Source organism: Melanerpes formicivorus, unplaced genomic scaffold, assembly GCF_026170545.1.
Source record: "Melanerpes formicivorus ecotype bairdi unplaced genomic scaffold, bMelFor1.0.p_v2 SCAF_6, whole genome shotgun sequence".
NCBI classification, from domain to species: Eukaryota; Metazoa; Chordata; class Aves; order Piciformes; family Picidae; genus Melanerpes; species Melanerpes formicivorus.
In genome coordinates, this window is record NW_027142358.1 from 30,040,392 (window position 1) to 30,057,911 (window position 17,520).

Sequence of the window (17,520 nt, forward strand, 5' to 3'; positions counted from 1 at the left end):
GATTGCCTGGGAGAAGAGACCAACCTCCTCCTGGCTGCAACCTCCCTTCAGGTAGTTGTAGACAGCAATAAGGTCTCCCTTGAGCCTCCTCTCCTCCAGGCTAAACAACCCCAGCTTCCTCAACCTCTTTGCTCCAGAAGCTCCTTGTTAGGAGCTGTCCTGGCTACAGCCTCCCTGCCTCCCTTCAAACCAAGGACTACCAACACAGTATCACAGTATCACGGTATAACTTAGGTTGGAAAGGACCTCGAGGATCATCGAGTCCAACCTATCAACACAGACCTCATGACTAGACCATGGCACCAAGTGCCACGTCCAATCTCCTCTTGAACGCCTCCAGGGACGATGACTCAACCACCCCCCTGGGCAACCCGTTCCAATGACTCGCTCGGTGAAGAATTTCCTCCTCACCTCGAGTCTAAACCTCCCCTGGCGCAGCTTGAGACTGTGTCCCCTTGTTCTGGTGCTGGTTGCCTGGGAGAAGAGGCCACTGAGGAGTTCCAAAAGCTACAGGGAAGAATTTTAACCTTCCCTGATAAAGGCAGGGCCACAAGGATATGCAATTCCGCCCCCCCCCCCCCCCCCCCCCCCCCGGTGCCTTTTTACTGTCTCCTCTTCCATCAGATGAAGAGCAGGAGGGTTTGTTTGCAAGCCTAGCAGCAGTGAGAGAGCTCCGGCGCTCTCCTGCAGCAGCACTGACAACTCCTTACATCATTATACATGGCTGCTATTTCATTAGGCGAATGTCAGTGTCAGGTAAGATCATGGCTTTGTCAATATAATGAAAATACCAGTCAAGTGAGGAAAAAGTCACCATTTTCCAGCTCTGAAAAAATTGATTTTTATTGCTCTTCTTGTAATCCTTTCTTTGGATTAAGTATTTATTATTGATGTGGTCTTTCTTTTAATCTTAATAGCTGCTGACATCGTAATTAATTAAAGAGAAAAAAAAAAAGAGAGCGTTTTTTTGGCCCAAATGGCACTATATTGAAATTAAAAGTGAGCATCACATATTAGTTAAACAGCCCTGGCAAATGTCTTGAGTGCTAAGATGATTGCCTGAGCTTCTTGACAATTCCCTTCATCTTGCTGTATGCTGCTTGACCTTTCGAGATGTTTTTGGTGTTATTAATAGGTTTTAGCTATTATATCAGAAGGAACAAGGCACCAAAAATATGCTAAACTTTGTCTTTTGAGTGATAGTGCTGCAACACCTTAGGCATGTCAATGAGGGCACTTACCTCATGTCCTTTGAGGTACACTTAGTCACCAGGTAACTTCTATTCAGAATTAATCGAGGGGGGCTTGGGGGGGAGTTTGTCTCTAAATCCATATCTGAGAGTGCAGAATGGTGCAAGCTGAGCACTGGCTGTGCCACAGGAGGGAGGCAACACACAGAAGAGAGGACAGGGTCAGCTTCAGAGCTCCCTCCAAAACCTTTTCTGGAGGTGATTCCCCATAAGGGCAGTTTCTTGAGGTACAGGTGTGTGAGCTGATCTCTTTGACTGAAGCTTATCAAGGAAAAAGTGGTGAGGACAGAAAAGGCACAAGTCTGAAAGGCCACAGAGCAATTCTGTCTAGTTTTATGTAAGCCAGCACCTCATGTTTCATCTCATGATCTTCAATTCCTTAACATGTCTGTGGTAGAAGACAGATTTCACTGTCATCATTCCTTGACTTTCCACCGAAGTCATTGCAGGAGTTGTTATTACCTCTGGTATTGCAGACCTAGGCAAAAGAGAATGTGCATAATCTTCTTATCCATAAGTCACCATCTACCTCCAGACCAGCTCTTGGCTCTCACCCATGGCATGGTCAATTCATGTTCTGCTTTTTCTGGTTTTACCCCTTTCTAACCATTCCTCTTTGGGGTAAGAGCCTCTCTTCTCATTAAAAGGTTAGCTGAGTGTGCCCTTTGCATAAGTGTGGCCATGAGGCACCAACCTGTTATCCACAGGGTCTGGCTGTGCCCAGTGGCACTGCCCCTGCTCTGGGAGCCTTTCAGTGACCCTGCCATGATGTTTCCAAACAGGGAACATGGGGGAGGGGTCCAGGCTCTACACACAGCCAGGATGCCAACATCCCAGCTGGCTTCACCCCCATGGTGTTCCCTGTGCCAGCTGAGACACTCCAGCCAGAGGCTCAGTCCAGCCAGAGGCTCAGTCCAGCATGACTCTTGCCATATCCTGGACCTGTGGCTCAAGGCTCTTGTCAGGTCAGCAGGGAACAGGATAAGCAGCATAACCTGAGAAATGATTGTTGCACTGGGGCTGCCCTCTCCTCCCTGCTTAGTTAGCTGTGGTTTTCCAGCTCCTTAGGAAAGGATGTTTCCTACAGGCAGCTTCATGTCCTCTGTAAAAGCCCTTTAACTCCTGGGCAGGGTAATGTGCAACAGCAAAGAGGTGGTGGGAGGATGAAGCCTTACCTCTGGAGCTGCAGGAGAACTTCAGAAGTGCTCTCAAGGGGCAGGATTTAGCTTAACCACATCTAGTTATTATAAAAATTTGCTCACTGAATAAAATATGGCTTGACCTCTGGATTGTTCCTCCCCAAGAAACGTGACAGTCCTCCCTCCTTCTCCACCATTCAGCCTGCCTGGCAGAGCTGCAAGGGGTTTTTTTGGTTTGGTTTGGTTTTGTTATGTTATTGTTGTGTTTAAAAAAAAAAAGGGGGGGTGGGGGGGGAACCCTCAAGGCCCTCTTTTCAGTGATGTCAAGTTAGGATGAATTGGCCAGGGAGGCATGTTTATAGACTGTGTGAAGAACTTTGTCTTTGTGTGGGAATGCTGGTGACACTGGTATGGCTTGCCTGAATGAACTGCGATGACGCGGCTAATAAGGTGTCCTGCTGAGCGCCGCCGCAGCCTTTCTCAGACCTCCCACTTAATGCCATTCAGCTCCAGCTCAGTGTAGCTAATTTTTCCCATTCCCTCAATTCTTTAGGCCTCCTTACAAACAGAAAAGTCAACTTTCACACCGAGGAGAAGATAAGTGCTTTAGGAAATAATCGTGTAAACAGAATGTTACCTTCTGACCTGATGCTGATACCTTGGTCTGGGACAAAACCCAGCTGGCTATTGCATTAGACATGGCTATTAAAGGAATAATGCTGCTGATCCTCCTTACAAAGTGCCCTGAGAAATGGTTTAGCCAAATCACAGTGCCTCTTGTCACACTGAATCATGTTCAGCTGCTCTCTTCCATGACCAAATTGCTGATATTTAGCCTCTCCCTTGTCTCCCCCTTTCTGTGATGACATTGGGGGGGGTGGGGGGAACGGTAGTGTGACAGCAAGGGAAAGTCAGTCAAGTTTCCTATTGCCCTGTTACTTGCTGGCTGATTTTTGGTTCTTTGAAGCACATAAAGAGTACCCCATGGAGATTTTATAAAAGAGGGTGCATTTCATGAAGTACCTTTAATTGTAGCTGTTCTAAGGAGTGCTTTAAATGCCGAAAGGATCGCAGTGATTCCAGTAACACAGAATTGCTCATTTTAAGACTGCACTAAGCAATTCCTTTTGGTGTTCTACCTAGAGACTAAAATTAATTGCCAGAGCCAGATTTCCAACACTGCTGAGGAGAAGAGGAACCTCTGCCTCTTACTGGGTGTTGCTCTTGGCAGAAACACAGCACCAAGGTCCCTAATTGGCTTTGAGAAAGCTGCTTCTTCCCGATCCCTTCCACTGGTACTGCCACCCAGACTGAGGGGGCTGCCTTTACCTCAAACAAATTTAACATACCCTCAGCTCCAAGGTCAGACCCTGAGCATTCACTTCTGCTGTGGTACTTGTTTGGCTTCTCTGTGGGTTTGCCTGGGGCAGGGGTCCTGCAGCCCCCGAGCTGGGGAGCAGTGTAAACATGAGGAAATTTTTTCTCACTGGGAGGGTGACAGAACGCTGGAACAGGCTGCCCAGGGGGGTTGTGGAGCCTTCCTCTCTGGAGATACCCAAAACGCACCTGGATGTGTTCCTGTGTGATCTCCTCTAGGTGCTCCTGCTCTGGCAGGGGGGTTGGACTGGATGATCTTTTGAGGTCTCTCCCAACCCCGGACAGTCTGTGTGTCTGTGTTGTCACAGGCAGGCTGGTCCAGCTCAGACCAAAGCTGTTCAAAGTCATAGCTCAGGGGATTTCAGAGGTTTTCCCTAATTCTTCAGAACAGGTTTTGGCACAGATCTTTGGGAACTGGGTCAGGAGACCGTCACACTAAAACACACTGATCAGGGAAGGTCCTTTTGCTGGAGATGTCACCAACACAGCAGGTCAAAGATGTTTCCAGTGCAGGCACAGGAACTAACTTCTGGGTTTCTAAGGCAGTTGTTGACACCCAGTGGGAAGCAATCTGCAATTGTTAGACTAAAATAAGAGCTAAACATATTTGCTTTGCAGCCAAGAAAAAAATTGCTGTAGTGAGTTACCTCTAGTTTGCTGCTAGCAGTGAAGTTTGCTCCTTGAAAAAAGTGCAAGCCATGGGTCTGACTCATCAAGACATTGAAGCATGTGACTAACTTTGACTGTAAACTGCACTTGAAAGTTGTAATTGCTTGTTTGCTTCCTTCCCTGTCCTGTCGCATCCGAAAAGCTGCCCAGCTCCATTTCCAAACCTCTTTTGCGCTCTGCCTGGTCTCAAAACCCAGCAAGGCTGGACAAGAAGCTGAGAATAACAGCCTATAGCCATCAGTTTAAAAACTCATCATTAGCCTGAGACGGGCAAAAAGTGATGTGTTCCAGGTGTGAAGGCTCTACATTAATTAATTAATTAACCTGCAATGGAAAATAGTGTTTCCGTGGAACTGGCAGGCGAGAACTCGCCCCTGGTGCTTATGCTTGCGTGCTTTAAACAAGGTCACAACTGAGCCCATCCTAAGTGTGCATTTTTGTTCCTCCTGGTCCTTATTTGCCACATCGAATTTGTTCTTTTGATCTCTGAAACGTGCAGAAGTCAAAGCTGTTTCTCTGGTATGTTTCTAAGTGCAAATCAACTCTTTTCTCCTAAGCGCTACCTTCCGGAGCAAGAACAAAGGGTGAGAAGAGCAAACATGTTCTCCCAGCCGTTTCCAAGGGAAGACTTCTCTCTCTGGCGGGGAAGGGCTGTGCTCTGGTCAGAAGTTCTCTTGTTTATTTGCCTTCCAGCACTGGGTACTCTCTGCTAGCCCTTCATCTCTTGACAGCCCTGCCTAGCTCACGACAGGCGGCACAGCTGGTTGAGGCATTGATGATCTTCTGTTTGCTCTTGCACATGGAGCCGTGCAAGTGAAACTTGTAGCTTCTGTAACCACAATGTTTTCACCTGCGTTACCTCTCTTGTCACAAGCTCTTTAGAGGAGATGTATAGGACAGTGGAGCCTTAAAGTATGTTGGAGCCCTTCAGGGTAAGCTGGTAGTCAGCAAGTGCAAGCTAAAGGAAACAGCACTAGGTCCTCCCACTAAAACTGTAAGATTGATGCTGGTGACACCGGTTGGCTGCTTTCTTTTTCTATGATTCAGATTTATCACCCCATTGACTGATTCATGGCAACATTTTTAAAGGATCATTTGATTCATGGTTAAAGGAAGGGGTTTGTTATAGAAACAAATGGCACTGGAGAGTAACACAGATCTTGGATCCTTCCTAGTTCATTTGCAGGCATTTGTTACAAAAAAATTGTCTTCTGAGTTGCCATTGCCTTGCACAGGTGATGGAGTGTGTGTGTGTCTGTGGCTTAGGGTGCAGAAAGGAGAAGTGGGACTCAGTGCTTTGCAGTGCTTGGTTTCTATCTGAGGCCCCCAGCCCCAGCATGTTCCTTTGGAAAGAGATTTTGCTGTGTTCTTCTTCATTCCATCTCCTGAGCTGACTTGGAGTCTTGAGTCTAAAAGCAAAGCTGAGAGGTTTAGATCTTGTGCCATTGATTCAATGCAGTTGTAGGCGCCAGTGTTCCAAGCCAGAGCTGGCAGTGCCAAACAGCTGCATCAAGAGGAGTGTGGCCAGCAGGGCAAGAGAGGGGATTCTGTCCCATTACTCTGCCCTTGTGACATCCCACCTCAAATGCTGCATCCAATTCTGGTGTCCCAATCATAAGACACAGAGCTGTTGCAGTGAGTCCAGAAGAGGGCCACAAAGAAGATCCAAGGGCTGCAACACCTCTGCTATGAGAATAGGCTAAGGGAGATGGGGTTGTTCAGCCTAGAGGAGACTCTGGGGGGACCTCATAGCTGCCGCTTCCAATACCTGAAGGGATCCTAGAGGAAGGCTGGAGAGGGACTTTCTGTAAGGGTGTCCGGTGACAGCACAAGGGGGAATGTTTTGAAGCTGAGGGAGACTAGGTTTAGACTGGATCTTAGGAAGAGGTTCTTCAGTATGAGGGTGATGGGACTCTGGAATAGGTTGCCATGGAGGCTGTGGCTGCATCCTCCATAGGGGTGTTCAGGGCCAGGCTGGATGAAGCCTTGAGCAGCTGACTGTAGTTGAGAGACATCCCTGCCCATGGCGGGGAGTTTGGAGTAGATGATCTCCGAGGTCCCTTCCAACCTAACCCATTCTTTGATTCTATGAACTAACCCCAAGATTTAGGAATCTGGGACTAACAACAAGTTGCAGTGGCAAGGACAGTAGGCTACATGCATTTATAAAGCTGAGTCAATTAAAGCTCATTTAATTGTCAGATGTCCCAGATCATTAACAAGTACATACCTGTGACCATCCCTTGCTGTACCTCTGTTGGTAATTCTACTGTACACCTGAGTGTGACTACCTGGGGAAAGGAGGTAAGGCAGAGACAGAATCACACACAGAATCACAGAATCGCCAAGGTTGGAAGAGACCCCAAAGATCATCAACTCCAACCTGTCACCACAGACCTCATGACTAAACCATGGCACCAAGTGCCACATCCAATCCCCTCTTGAACACCTGCAGGGATGGGGACTCCACCACCTCCCTGGGCAGCACATTCCAATGGCTAACAACTCTCTCTGGGAAGAACTTTCACCTCGAGCCTAAACTTCCCCTGGCACAGCTTGAGACTGTGTCCTCTTGTTCTGGTGCTGGTTGCCTGGGAGAAGAGACCAACCCCTTTCTGGCTACAACCTCCCTTCAGGTAGTTGTAGAGAGCAATGAGGTCTCCCCTGAGCCTCCTCTTCTCCAGGCTAAGCAACCCCAGCTCCCTCAGCCTCTCCTCGTAGGGTTTGTGCTCGAGGCCCCTCCCCAGCCTCATTGCCCTTCTCTGGACACACTCAAGTGTCTCAATGTCCTTCTTAAACTGAGGGGTGCAGACCACCTGATGCTCATTTGTGAGAAGTAACATTTGGACGATTTTAGTTCAGTCTGTCATGAGAGCCTTTTAACATTCCCAACAAGAAAAACTACAAGGGGAGCAACTGGTTAAAACCACCCATTTTAAAGCTGGCACTGATTTGTATGCAAATCATGTTTAAATCAGATAATGTGCAGGACTATGAAATGGACTTTAATCAATTGATCAGGAGCAGCCTAATCAGCTGTTTGGTCCATCAGTTAGGAGCCATTTAACTGGCTGGTTTTGGAGCAGTCTGTTTATTTGGAAGTCCTGTCTTTGCATAATACAATCACAGGCATCCTCATCCTAGCAATTTGTTCTAAGAGGCCTTCTCTCTAGGCCTTGATGTCATTCCTGCAGTATCTGTCATGTCTTTGTCAGCAGTAAATGGCAACAAGCAAAGCCAAGGCTTAAGGCATGAATCAGGGGAGCTGGCAAACTGCAGGGAGCTTTTCTGTGTGTGAGTTCACAGGATCACAGGATGTGAGGGGTTGGAAGGGACTTCCCGAGATCATCAAGTCCAACTCTCCTGCCAGAGCAAGACCGTAGAATCTAGCACAGGTTGCACAGGAATGCACTCAGATGGGTCTTGGAAGTCTCCAGAGAAGGAGACTCCACAACCTCCCTGGGGAGCCTGTTCCAGTGCTCTGTGATCCTCACAGTGAAGAAGTTCCTCCTCATGTTGAGGTGAAACCTCCTGTGCTGTAGTTTCTATCCACTGACCCTTGTCCTATCACAGGGTGCAATGGAGAAGAGCCTGTCCCCTCCCTCTTGACACCCAGCCTCCCAGTCTTCTCCAGACTAAAGAGCCCCAGGATCTCTCAGCCTCTCCTCATAGGGCAGTGCTCCAGTCCCTTAGTCATCCTGGCAGCCCTCTGTTGGACTCTCTCAAGTAAATCCTGGTCTCTTGAACTGGGGAGCCCAAAGCTCTGTGTGTGAGTTGGGTCTCTGAGTCAACGATGGTGATGCTGGCAAGTGGTGATGAAGTAAATGGTTGAACTTGTAAGTTCTCATTTTCTTTTAACATGCCATGAGGGCACTCATCAAACTGTACAGGTTCAGGAATGACAGGCTGTTCTCAGTGCTTGCTGGGAGCTGACATTAGGCAGTATTTATGAACAGCACCTGCAATAATTTGTCAGCTGCGTGGAGGATTTGGAGATTTTCATACCAGGAAGGGATAAGTCTTTGCAAGAGATTTTATTTCACCTGTGCTGGGTTGATGCTGGCTGATGCCCCCAAAAGCTGTTCTGTCAATGTCTTCCTCAGCTGGACATGGACAGGGGAGAGGGGAGACCTTGACAGGCTGGAGAGGTGGGCACAAGCCAACCTCAGGAGGTTCAATAAGAGCAAGTGCAGGGTCCTGCATCTGGGTCGAGGCAATCCCAGGCACAAATCCAGGCTGGGCAGGGACTGGCTGGAAAGCAGCCCTGAGGAGAGAGACTTGGGGGTGCTGGGGGACAAAAAGCTCAAAAAGCTCAACAGGAGCTCTCAGTGTGCACCTGCAGCCCGCAAAGCCAATCAGATCCTGGGCTGCATCAGGAGAAGTGTGGCCAGCAGGTCGAGGGAGATGATCCTCCCCCTCTGCTCATCCCTGGTCAGACCCCACCTGGAGTACTGCATCCAGTTCTGGAGCCCTTATTACAAGAGGGATGTGGAGGTGCTGGCAGGTGTCCAGAGAAGGGCCACAAGGATGATCAGAGGGCTGGAGCACCTCTCCTGTGAGGACAGACTGAAGGAGTTGGGGCTGTTCAGTCTGGAGAAGAGAAGGCTCCGAGGTGATCTCATTGTGGCCTTCAGTATCTGAAGGGGGCCTACAGGAAGGCTGGGGAAGGACTTTTCAGGATGTCAGGTAGTGATAGGACTAGGGGGAATGGAATGAAGCTGGAGGTGGGGAGATTCAGGCTGGATGTGAGGAGGAAGTTCTTCCCCATGAGAGTGGTGAAACCCTGGAATGTGTTGTCCAGGGAGGTGGTTGGGGCCCCGTCCCTGGAGGTGTTTAAGCCCAGGCTGGATGAGGCTCTGGCCAGCCTGATGTAGTGTGGGGTGTCCCTGCCCATGGCAGGGGGGTTGGAACTAGCTGATCCTTGTGGTCCCTTCCAACCCTGACTGATACTATGATACTATGATAATAGAGCAAAAGGAGGTCAGAGAATCACAGAATCTTAGGGATTGGAAGGGACCTCCAGAGATCATCGGTTCCAACCCCCCTGCCGAAGCAGGATCACCTAGGGCAGGCCACACAGGAACACATCCAGGCTGGATTTGAAAGTCTCTAGCAAAGGAGATCGAGATAAGAGTCCAGACACAGGCAGGGAGATCACTTACCAGTTACCATCATGGGCAAAACAGACTCGACGTGGGGACACCAGTTTCATTTATTACTCAATGACATCAAAGCAGAGTATCGAGAAATAAACCCAAATCTTTAAACACCCTCCCCTCACCCCTCCCCTTCTTCCCAGGCTCAGCTTCACTCCTGATTGTCTCCTTAACGTGGTTAATACGTTGTTCCAGTACAAAGTGGTCATTTTTGATCGTTCCAACGCTTGTTTCTGAGATTGTGCCTGGCAGGTGGGTGGGGGTGGGTGTGGGTGTGTGGGGGGGTGTGCAGCCTCTGGTGCCCCTGCAGCTGAATGACAGGCCTGTTTTCTTTTGTTTTGTTTTCCAGAATTATAGATCAGCGGTTTGAGAAAGTCTCCTATTTTGTCTTTGGAGATTTCAACTTTAGACTGGATGCCAAAGCAGTAGTAGAGGTAGGACTTTCATTTCTCCTTCCGCCGTAGACCCTACCAGGTTTGATTTCTCGGGTGTCTGTTCCTGTGGCAAAGCTAAAAGTGAATTGAGAAGCTGATCTTAATGTTGACCTCAGGCCTGCTTAAGAATGCTTGCACAGGAGCATCTGACAGGCAACTAGAAGTCGCTTCTGTGTCTCTGCTGGAGCAGTGAACCCAGCTGGCCTGCTGCAGGGCCACTCAGCACTGCTGTGTGAAGTGGCTGTCGGCTGTAGGTGCCAGTGGGCTTGCCACCCCTTGGCACCCCTTTATGGTCTTGTGTGTGGAGAGGAGAAAATGTGGGTACTCAACCTGAGATGGGAGCTGGAGCAGGCAGGAGCTGCTGCCTTTGCCAGGCATGTGAATTCCTTGTCTGAAATCTCTTTGGGCTGCAGGACACCACATTTCTGCTGCATGTTGTGGCTGTTGCCCTGTGTTTGTAGCTCCCAGTGAATCTAAGAGTCATTTACAGCAATCAGAGTAAAATGTTGGTTTATCCTCTGCTCTGGGAGGAGAGAGAGAGACATTTCCTCAATGTCTGTGACAGATCTCCACACTTCTAAAATGCATGCAGGCATTTGTGCAGACCTTTGTGGCAGCAGCATCTCTGTGTGGAGGGGTGACTGGAGGATGTGTATAAAGCCAAGAGGAATGCAGCAGACCTTTTTCATCACCAGCTGAGATTGCCTTGAATTTACTGCTGAAGCTCAGTTCCAGCTAACATGGGGTCACAAACAATATCCAGGTTGAAAGCCAATTTAATCTCATGGCTTTCCATTTTAATTCTCAGAGCTACTATAGTGTCTTTTTGGTGTCCTTGAGGATAGGCTTGTATCTTCTGAACCAAAAGCTTTTAGTTTGTAAATCAAGCAGCAGGAAGCAAGTGGCCTGCGAGTCAAAGGCTGGCTGCCACTCAGACAGTTCTCCTTCCTTATGTGGTGGCCAGTCCTTCCTCTGTTGACAAACAGGGTTTTGGCATTACAGCACTGCATGTGTAGTTAATAGCTTCCTCTTGGGGATCCTTTATGCACTGCAGCCATTTAACCAACAAACTCAAAGCACAGCTGAAACGCACTCAGGTCGCTGGTTCAGAGTGTGCAGCTCCATGCTGCCTGTGGGAAGCACTAATCCCTGCCCTGCCACGCTGCAGTTACCAGAGGTAGCACCAATGTTTATAGATTGCTTCTTTCTGACATATTCTGCCTGTTTGGTTTTTATTCAGTGGTGGTGCCACAGTATGACTGAGAATGTTGCTGTCTGAGAACTCCTCTATCAGTCATGCTGCAGAATTATCTCCTGCACCCAGTATTGATGAAGGGCTCTATAAGTTTTTCTTAAGGTGCTCACTGCCTGGCAGTGCAGGGCTGAACCTGCAGAGAATGTTTGCTTTATTGTCCTTGGAGTGAGAGTCCTGCACTCAGATCTTGCAGCGTCAAAGCCATCCACTTGTAACAAATAATGTCCCCAACCACAGATGGTGCATACTGAGCAACCTGCACCACTCTGCTCTGCATCTCATGGATGCTTCAGCAGCATCAGTTCAGGTGGCACACAGCAGGTGCAGTGTGAAGGTGACTCAAATTCATTGTGCTCACTCTTCCTAGGTAAGGTGCCTCTGTGTGTGAGTGCAAAAAGCATTACAGTAAGACACTGTTGGTTCCCTTTTCTGACAACCAGAACTTCACTCAGCTACTTTGAAACATTCCTTTAACATCCTTAAAGTTGATCTAGAAACTTCCACCTGTAATTTCTGTATGCACAGTTAAAGTCACATTGAGTTTGTTCTGTAGCCTTCTGCATTTGGTACAGTTTATAAAGCAGAATGGCAGAGAGTGCAAAAGATGTAAGAAGTGGTTGTCTTGTGCAGGTTACTGCACAGAAGTGGTGGCACAGGCAGCATGTCTTTGGCAGCACCCTAACACCAGAACAGCCATGGGTCAGTAGTAAGCATCCAGCACTCTGCTCTGGCTGTAATAAAGTCAGACTCTTAGAAGACAGAACAGACTCTGAGCTATGATTTGGAAGGACAGAGTTACAGGCCACCTCCAGCAGGAATTACTCTAGACCTAATGGTTTGGTTGTGTATAAGATGTATCAGATCCAATCTCAGATCACTTCACAGACCAGATTTTAAGTGGTGTTTCTCAGCTGTGACATTTCTCCAGAGCTGGCAGAGTGCCTCGACCAGGCCCATGCAGACCTAGCAATGGCAGAGGAACAAAAATGGCCAAAGGCAATGCCAGGCAAGAGGTGTAGGAACCTCACACTCCAAAAGACCATAGAACAGTTTGGGTTGGAGTAGACCTCCAAAGGTCACCTAGTCCAACCTCCCTGCAGTGAGCAGGGACATCCTCCATTAGATCAGGTTTCCCAGATCTCTGTCAAGCCTGACCTAGAATATCTCCAAGGATGGGGCCTCAGCTACCTCCCTGGGCACGAGTCCCATGTCCTGGTCCCTTGTGGCAGTTGAAACATCTGCCTGTGTGAGCTGGTATTAACCATCCTTTGGCTGTGTAGCCAGGACTAGGAATTTGAAGGGTTAATCCATTGACCTGTCATCTTTGTATATATTACTGAATCTGTCTCTGCTTTTTTTGCTGACCTTTTGAATTCCCCCTTGAGACCACAGCGTGCTGAATGCTTGGACACTAAGATGCTACCAGCAATACATGTGTTGTGCAAACACAGACTGTGCTTGTACAGCACAAAGTGTGTGTCTAAAGCATTTCTCAATTAAGCCATTGGAAGGGACAGTCTGAGGGCTAGTGCAGGCACTGCATGTGCTAAATCAGATCCCTCCAGGTGTTGTGCTTAATTAATTCATAATTAATAGACAATAAATTGTTCATATGTAATTTGTTAAACATTTTACAGGCACCTTAATCTAAAGTCATATTGATTTCCTTGCTAGGGAAACACTCTTTACTGTTGTTGGAGCAATCTGAGGGGGGGATCAATAAAACAGGTAAAGGGTTCTGGCAATTCCGAGGTCCATGTGTGCGTACAGCAGCTGCGTGCTCCAGGAGGGAGAAGCTGGCAAGGAAGAAATAGGACCTCTGTAGCATAACAAGCACAGCAAATACAGTTGGTTTAGAGTAGATTTGGATTATAGCTTCAGCATAATTTGTAGCTTGGCATTTTGATGTTCAGAGAAATACCTACAGCCCATCCATTAAGGCATTGTGAGGTTGTCCTCAGCCTGGAAGGGGCCAATGATAAGGTTCCATTGTAGTCTGGTTTGCATGGGCCAATGTGCTGAATGTGAGGAAAAGGTTCTTCACCATGAGAGTGGTGAAACCCTGGAATGGGTTGTCCTGGAGGTGTTTAAGACCAGGCTGGATGAGGCTCTGGCCAGCCTGATCTAGTGTGGGGTGTCCCTGCCCATGGCAGGGGGGTTGGAACTAGATGATCCTTGTGGTCCCTTCCAACCCTGACTGATACTATGATACTATACTATGTGTGATTCAAACTACAGGGAGCATGAGAGTGTCTAGAAACACAGGAGGCTCAGATATTTGAGAGCTTTGGATATGTCCCAGTTACTGAGGACATCAGAGTCTCTTTGCAGGGTCTCAGCTATCATCACCCTAGAGATCTCTCTTAAGGCAAGGTGAGGAGAAAGTTCTTCACTGAGAGAGTCGTTCACCAGTGAAATGTGCTGCCCAGGGAGGTGGTGGAGTCACCATCCCTGGAGGCGTTCAAGAGGGGATTGGATGTGGCGCATGGTGCCATGGTTTAGCCATGAGGTCTGTGGTGACAGGTTGGACGTGCTGATCTTTGAGGTCTCTTCCAACCTTGGTGATTCTGTGATGCCACCCTTCGCTTGGCTCAGGCTTTAGGGCCCGTGCTGTCTTCACTTGAAAACAAAGATATGGAAGTATAGAGCTACTAAGCGTTCATTAGAAGGGTTCAGTAATGCTGTGGTAATGAGCCTCAGAGGTGTGCTTCTCTTGATCTGATGGCCACACTCCTGCTGATGCACCTTATTGTCACAGCATTTCACAGGAGCACCAGTTTGTCATGTTTCTTGGGGTAGAAGGTGATTCTCCTGGATAGTTTTGAGAAGTTGAGCTCTCTCTTTTTGTTTAGAGATAATAGAGGTAGGTCACTGTAATTCTTTCAACGAGACAGCGGTGTGCTCATGCAGCCCAGAAGGCAACCGTGTCTTGGGCTGCATCAAGGAGTGTGGCAGCAAGGCAAGAGAGGTGATTCTGCCACTTTGCTCTGGTGAGATCCCACCTCAAATAGTGCATCCTAAGAAGGACATAGAGCTGTTGGGGCGAGTCAAGAGGAGGGCCACAAAGATGATCTAAAGGCTGGAGTAGCTCTGCTGTGATGATAGGCTGAAGGAGCTGGGGTTGTTCATCCTAGAGAAGAGAAGACTGCAGGGGGACCTTTATAGCTGCCTCTTCCAATACCTAAAGGGAGCCTACAGGAAGGATGGGGAGGGACTTTTTGTAGGGGTATCTAGCAATACCACAAAGGGGAATGGTTTGAAGCTGTGGGAGAGTAGGTTTGGGCTGAATCTTAGGAAGAATTTCTTCACTACAAGGATGGAGAAACTCTGGAACAGGTTTCCCATGGAGGCTGTGGATACTTCCTCCCTGAGGGTGTTTAAGGCCAGGCTGGATGAGGGCTTGAGCAGCTGAGTCTAGCTGAGAGGCAGCGAAGTTGGAGCAGACGATCTCTGAGGTCCCTTTCAAGCTGAGCCATTCTATGATGCTGTGGTTGAACTGGAAGGAAATTTGTTGAGGTGACTTTAACGAAACCTGGAGCAGCAGTGAAGGTGCAATGTAGGCTGAAGCTGAAGAGTATTGCAGAAACTAACACAAAAAAAAATGAATGTCTTTGTTGTTCATAAGAGGTGATGGGTTAAATGCTTGGAGGTTCTGAAGTTAAACAAGACTAGTGGGCTGTCAGCTTAATAAATCCAGGATACTAACATCTCTGAAGCACATTAAGGGTAAGAAGGGAACTGAAGATTGTGGAGGTTTTATCCCAAAGAGCTGATGAAGGCAGGTTCTTTTTGCTTGATATGATAAAGAAATGAAGTTACTGTGAGAGAATGCATGGAAGAAGCAGGTGCATTCTCTTCTGCCAGTCCCTGAGAGCAAGCAGCCTGTCACCTGCTGCAGCTGCTGTGACCACATAGGGTTGCACACCGTGATGGCTCCAAAGCTGTTCACAGCTCCATTTTTACCACTAGATAGAGATCTGACTTCTTAAACATGAAACAACTTATTAGCATCCAATATTTTCATCAACCTCTGCAAGTGCTTGGCAGTGCAAATACAGAAGCAGAATCAGTCCCATAAATCTCCTTCTGCCCCCTCCTCATGTGGATCTATGGAAGTGCAGTGGGGGGGTCGTGACCCCCGTCAGTAAATTTGTCAGGCTGCCTGCACCGCAGTGTCCTGCAGGCTGTCACTCTCTGCCTCTGACACGCAGAGGTGCCCTTTCCCCTCCCTTTGTTGGAGCAGATGCTTGAAAGAGGAGCTCCTATCCAGCTTCCCCCCAGCGCTTTGCTCTGTGGGTGATGTGGTGGAACCAGCTCTCCATGCCCCCAGCATCCACTGTGGTCATCAGTGGAAGTGTCTTCTCCTTCTCTCCCCTCTATCCCATGGAGTCACTTTGCCTGCCTGGCTCTATTTAAATCACCAGTCAAGTGTTAGGTGAGCCTAGAGCAGGAAGAGTATCATTGCTGTGAGTTGCCCATAGTAACAGCCTGGTTTTAACAATCACTGTACCTTCAGATTTAAAAAAAGGGGGGAGGGGGGGGGGAATTCCACTGAAACTCCTAACTGTGAGTTTTCCTAATCCTATTTATCTATCTTAGGAAAGTGCAATCAGGCTTAATAATATGGGTTTAGATCATAGTATCATAATATCAGTCAGGGTTGGAAGGGACCACAAGGATCATCTAGTTCCAACCCCCCTGCCATGGGCAGGGACACCCCACACTAGATCAGCCTGGCCAGAGCCTCAGCCAGCCTGGCCTTAAACACCTCCAGGGATGGGTCCCCAACCACCTCCCTGGACAACCCATTCCAGGGCTTCACCACTCTCATGGTGAAGAACCTCCTCCTCACATCCAGCCTGAATCTCCCCACCTCCAGCTTCATTCCATTCCCCCTAGTCCTAGCACTACCTGAGATCCTGAGAAGTCCTTCCCCAGCCCTCCTGTAGGCCCCCTTCAGATACTGGAAGGCCACCATTAGGTCACCTTGGAGCCTTCTCTTCTCCAGACTGAACAGCCCCAACTCCTTCAGTCTGTCCTCACAGGAGAGGTGCTCCAGCCCTCTGCTCATCCTCATGGCCCTTCTCTGGACACCTTCCAGCACCTCCAGATCCCTCTTGTAATAGGTCAGTTGGTTGGGACTGAAAAAAACTATTTTTGGCTGAGGCTGCTGATTCAAAAGTCTCTTAATGTTCTTTCTGCTCCCAAGTAAAGAAGCAGCATGATTGTGGGCTCCCTGTTTCCAAGAACTGCAGCTCAGGAATATAAAGTTGAACGTGCAAGCTGAGCTTCAGGAGAAAGTCGTGTTCACCACAAAACCCATTTGCTCAGCTAAACCATAACCCTCACTTGTATCCAGAAAAAAAGTAGGTTTTATTTTTCCCCTCACTAAAGGACATTCTGTGAGGGCTGGCAGTGACTTGGTAAGCTAGAGAGGGGTAAGGTGTGTGATATATGAACACTTAAAAAGGCAGCAACAGTAGTCAGGCTGATGATGGTCTCTTCTCCCAGGCAGCCAGTACCAGAACAAGAGGACACAGTCTCAGGCTGTACCAGGGGAGGTTTAGGTTGGATGTTAGGAAGAAGTTCTATACAGAGAGAGTGATTGCCCATTGGAATGGGCTGCCTGGGGAGGTGGTGGAGTCACCATCATTGGAGGTGTTCAGGAGGAGACTTGCTGGGGTGCTTGGTGCCATGGGTTAGTTGTTTAGGTGAGTTGGATTGGTTGATGGGTTGGACACAATGATCTTGAAGGTCTCTTCCAACCTGGTTTATTCTATGTAATTCTGTGTAATTCTATGTAAAATGCTGTTTGGGGATTCCACTCATTTTGGCCTGTGTGTCTGCAGAATGAGAAGCAAAGTCCTCATCCTAAAACCAGGAATCCACGCTCATGCACCTGCCCTGGCTACTTAAAGGGTTACATTCAGCCAGGATATTTCCCTTCTAGGCTCCTGCCAAGCAGCCATTTGATAAGCCATGACTGCAATTGCTGATTAAATGTTTTTTAACAGGCAATAACTACTCATAAAGAAGTTGCATATCCAGCTCCATCAGTCACTTGCCTAGTGTCTCTCTGCCACCTCTGACCGTTGGACTTTTTATTATCTAGTAAAATAGGAGCGACTTCATTCTAGCTTGACTTTTAGCTCCCAGCACGTTGCTGATGCTGGAATGAGTCACATCATTTTAATCTGATCATACAGTCTCAGGCTTTCATTTTGAGAAAGGCTCTGGTGA

At 48.2% G+C, this 17,520-nt stretch overlaps 1 protein-coding gene across 2 annotated transcripts in view; it reads left to right on the forward strand.

Annotated features, from left to right (window-relative positions):
- INPP5A (inositol polyphosphate-5-phosphatase A) overlaps window positions 1–17,520 on the forward strand; it is a 285,924-nt gene that overhangs the window by 192,190 nt on the left and 76,214 nt on the right. For both annotated transcript variants that reach the window (XM_068140277.1, XM_068140278.1), the window contains exon 9: window positions 9,941–10,025. In XM_068140277.1, coding sequence (XP_067996378.1) covers window positions 9,941–10,025 — 85 coding nt within the window. The remainder of the gene's footprint in view (window positions 1–9,940; window positions 10,026–17,520) is intronic.